At 36.1% G+C, this 4,938-nt stretch overlaps 1 protein-coding gene across 1 annotated transcript; it reads right to left on the minus strand.

The window, feature by feature from the left end:
* Positions 1 to 251: 251 nt before the first annotated feature.
* Positions 252 to 2,543, minus strand: LOC111640939. Its single transcript, XM_023387028.1, has 5 exons — positions 2,493 to 2,543; positions 1,787 to 2,011; positions 1,368 to 1,538; positions 860 to 1,017; positions 252 to 278 (listed from the first exon to the last, which is right to left on the minus strand). Exons 1-4 carry the CDS (start codon positions 2,537 to 2,539, stop codon positions 954 to 956), a joined length of 507 nt encoding a protein of 168 aa, XP_023242796.1. The 5' UTR covers positions 2,540 to 2,543; the 3' UTR covers positions 252 to 278; positions 860 to 953.
* Between the last annotated feature and the right edge of the window lie 2,395 nt (positions 2,544 to 4,938).

Here is a 4,938-nt window from a genome sequence, read left to right on the forward strand (position 1 = left end):
CGGGAGAGTCCAATTCGAATACAGGCACAATTGAGGAGTCAAATTCGGGAGAGTCCAGATTCGTAAAGTAGACATAAATCGAGAGTGTAGACCAATTCGGGTAAATGGTAATTGGCTAAAAGACATTAATAAGGAGACACAGCCGGAACAAAGTCACAATTGGCAAGTCATAATCGGAACAAAGTCACAATTGGGAAGTCATAATAGGAATTTGCATTGACGCAATCGGGATGTCAAAATCAGGAGAAGTCATCGATGGTTTGCAGAAAAAACCATATCTAAAAGTGAATGAAAAAACAATATTTTAATTTTTACTTATAAATTGAAAATTATTTTTGCAATTTTTAGATTTTGTTTATTAATTTTTAAACTTTGTCATTTCTTTTTGTTATTTTTTCAATATTTTTAAATGAAAGAATATTATTTCCTTCTAAAATGGAAATAATACGTGCCATAGTTACGTGCCAAATGATATTGCTTACCACAATTAATTGCATACTGCCACGTGTCATGTCATTGTCAATTTCATTATTTTAACATGTTCGTGTCCGCGGATAATTTAATTTCTACGTTTATTTATACCACTGCTTTCGCTGTGTCCCAGGATGTATTATTGTGAGTACTTGGACAGGAATATACAAACTATGTATGCCAAATACCCCAAAAATGTGGCTTTTCTGTAATTGCGTCAAAATATAATATATTAACACGCTAATAGCGTACATAAATATTTCCATTTTTTCTGTTGTCCGGCTATTAATTGCGGATTATTATGAAATCGCGGTTAGATATTTTCTCAATTTATAAACCCAGACCGTAAAATCGCCCAAGTGTTTGGTGTAGAATACAATAAAGTTACCATAAACACAATTAGCCAACTCGGCCCAGATCCAGCAAATCACAGAGCAGATCTTATTCTCGATTGATTGCTACAGATGGAAGCCAAGAGATCCTTACTCGAACCGAACGTACTCGCATTCTCCACTTCTGGCCATTTTACACACCTTCTGCACGGATCTAAATGTAGAAAAAGAAGTATAATTATTCATGGAAAACGTGTAACTCCATTTGAATTGCATTAAAACGTATTGCGGCGCTGTAAATGTTGGCCTACAAAGAACGAAAGTTGGATTATGAAATGTTCTACTAATTCATTGGTTCGGTGACGTTTTCAATTCAATTTTTCATCCAATCAGATAATGACACGGACGAATAGGCCGATACAGCGCCGAACAATACGGGAAAGTTATGCGATTCGCAAACATTTCCAACTCGAATCTTAATGCTATAAACATTTTTGGCGTAATCGAAACTCGGGCTTAGCGATTTATTTCCAATTTCAGAGGCTAAATCGTACAAAATCTTACCTCTTAACGGGTTTCCACACGCTCTTAAAGAACGACCCGACTTTCTTCAATGTATTTCTATCCCTGGAATGGCCAGGATTACCTCGCACGCAGTCTTCGTGCTCTGCTTTGGTGTTTCGTGGAGGAACCGCGCTTACTCCTTCATCCTCCACATCTTCGACCAATCTCTCACTAAACAAGCAAAGAAATACAATTAATATATAATTTAGCAATTGAATTACGATGAATATTTATAAATGATAACACTTGGAAAACATTTTCTTTAATTTCCGATCGGGGCAAGAAACTGTTAAACTTATTACTATTTATCAAAAAATTAAAAGGATGATTGCTCGTATTTCTCAGAATAAGCCCTCGTTAAACAGCTCGTACATATAATACACACAAGTTTATTACATACAAACAGTAATGTAATTTACCTGTTAAAACGTTGGCAGGCCGTTTGACAGATTGGTCGAACCTTTATCACAGCTTGTCTATAAGCTGGCTTGATGTTATTTTCAAAAACGTCCAAACCTTCGAAAGCATCGGTCGAGGGTTCGTACTGCTTCGAGAGGCCTTTCTTCAACTTTCTGCCTCGAAACTTAACATAATCCAAATTCTGTGGACTGACGAATCTTCTCACATTCACATCCAATCCCTCCCTAAATATGCAAAGAGAAAATAACTATTTAATTCTACTCTCAAACTCTCGTGCTTTTAAGTTTATTAGACAGAGGGGAAGGCCTTTTATAAATCGACTAGTGTAAATATATTTTATGTTATTTTCAAAAAAAATCAAATATATTTATTAAGCGAAGTTCGGTTTAAAATTTTAGTAAATTTCGTCATATTAACGACCCTTCGGTATCGCAGTTACACTTAATCCGTGATATAAAAGAGGCCCGTTTACTCGTTTAAACAACACTAAATTAAAAAGCCCTAAATTATCTTCTTAACACCAGGCCCCAAACTGTGCCTTATAAAGCCCTCTATTGCAATACAGCAATACAGGAAGACACAAAAATCTTTACATTTAATTTAATTAGGCCTAATTATATATTGAAGATGGAAGTTTCTCTTTAAAGCCTTTAATTTCTAAAACGAATTTCTTATCCGAATAAATAGTGATAAAATGTCTCTTACCCCGGAGGATGGGGCAGGGGCCGATAATATCCACCGTCAAAAAACATCTTCGAATCGCTTTCCAAATCGCACTCTTTCTATTAACAAGAGCAAAACTACGCAACAACGACAACTTCAATTGTTCAATTCGTTTGTTACGCGTTAAACCAAAATAGCGGAAATTTAATGAACAATTTTGGATTTTGTTTTATAATTTCAGAATCTGTATAATAAAAAGCCACGTCACACCGGTGTGGGGAAAGGGGTTAGAATAGGGACGGTTCGATATGGTGATGCTGACGTGATGGCGGCACGAAATACAAAGATGTAAATATAAACATTTGGCGTTAATCAAGATCGGACACGGGAATATAACGAAATTAAAGCAAATACTTGACCAAAATACAACCAGAACTTGATATTTATACCGTAATATCGGGAGAGATGATTACTTAATTGCCATTTCTAGAAATGATTCTATATAGGCCTACTTAATTATAAAACAAAGCGGGCATTGTAACCTGGATCTGATTAATCACACCTGCAGAATAACTATTTAGTCGACAACTTCAATACTGTATTAAGTAAACTGATGGGTAATGTCACCAGGAAAGTCGTGCTAAAATTCCGTTAGTTCTCTCCAAGTTTTTATATGCTTAATTTAATACAAAATCGGCTGAAGATTTGTGAAGTTGTGGCAAATCTTTCTCACCAGAAGTGTTTAAATTTATAACTACAACAACACGTTTATTTTTTATTGCAAGCGAAGACCCAAATCAAACAGGTGCAGTCATTTAAAGAAATAATAGTATTGTTTAAGATGTACTTCTCGTTTAGCTATGAGATTATACTTGTGAAACGTTTTTATGTACTCTTATTTTTACCAAACTCCCAGTGTTTAGGTTTGGTCACCGCCGCTATGAGTGGAGACGGAGTACACTCGGCCACTTTTGGGCCACCTTCCACTTCTCAAACAACAACTTATCACTTTCTCTATCATTTCCAATCATGTAATATTATTTAATCATCCCGGTATTTTAATTTTTGCCATAATATAAACACGATGTAAGTGCAAAAGTAACTTCAACAGCAATAAGACTTTTAATGTAAAACGAGTTTATAATAACTTATGGCAAATATCGGGTGAGTAACTTATTAATTGCAAACCTGCAATTAATGCTTAGTGGTTGAAATACACTACTATAAAATTAAATAGCAACATCACGAAGGAGTGCGCGTAGCCACATGCACATTTCAGAACCAGAAAGGTAACAGAAATATGCAAATGATTAAAAAACAAAGATATTCCATGGACACCTGTTTACTCAGTAACCAATATAGACCTGACACTGCTACTCAGCGAGACATACTATCAATGAGGCAATTAATGGTTTCCCGAAGTACCCCTTGCCAAGCTGTGTCTACTGCAACAAGCATGTAGACTACAGTATGTGGCGGTGCTCCCCAGTTCACCTCTGGTTAGACGAGGTCCCACAGGTTTTCGACAGGAAACAGGTACGTACAGCGAGGTTGCTGACTAGGAAAGGATATGAATTCCGTTTCGGCAGGAGAGAGTTCGTCGTGCGATATGCGATCGATCATTGTCTTGCTGAAACAAAGTGTTGGGTGTGACCTGCTCCAGTAATCAAACCACAGCCAACACCTGATACCAGTCAATTGTCTAACTGTGACTTTACTTCAGACATGCATTCCTGTGTTTAGTGGTTAATGGCATTTCCGTTGCCGGTTGTCGTGCGACCAGCTCGACTTCGACTTCGTGCAACTGTTGCGAATGGTTTGGTAGACAAAGATGCCTCAGTTGACAGCGAGGGGTGGCCACGATTCTCAAGTACCATTTCGTAAAAGGATCCTGACAGGCCGTCTGGTGGATGTGCTGGTCTGCGTGTTTTGTAAGATCATACTGTCAGAAAGTTTGGCGTGATAATCTATGAATTTTTCTTTTACGTTGCTAAAATTAATGTAACAACTGTCTGGGCTCTTACATGACTTCTCTGAAACTTCTCAGAATAAAATGTTAAATTTATATGCGCAATTTATTATGAGATTTTATAAAAAATTCTCCATTTATATTTAATTATTAAAAATGGCAAAAAAGCTTAATAATTTTGAAGGTAAAGATAAGTTTTATAAAACATTATAAATCCTAATAAGAGATAAAATCTTCGTTTAAGTCTGACTATGCTCGAAATATTCGTGAAATCCATCTCTACCCCACCCCTCCACTATTAAAGCAGCATCGCTGTCTTTTATATGGAAGCAACCATGCCAAATTTCAATTTTTCATCATTACAGTGTTTTGAAATAATAAACGAAATAAATTTCAATACACACACATTCACGGATTTTTTTCCGATTTTTATAAAATTGGCAAAAGCTCAAAGGCTCAAATTTCACACGATCCCAACACTCTTATTTTGTGTTTTTTATTCCCCGTTATGTATATGTT

Source organism: Centruroides sculpturatus, unplaced genomic scaffold (assembly GCF_000671375.1).
Source record: "Centruroides sculpturatus isolate CEXI.00-Female unplaced genomic scaffold, Cexi_2.0 scaffold1347, whole genome shotgun sequence".
Classification (NCBI taxonomy): Eukaryota; Metazoa; Arthropoda; class Arachnida; order Scorpiones; family Buthidae; genus Centruroides; species Centruroides sculpturatus.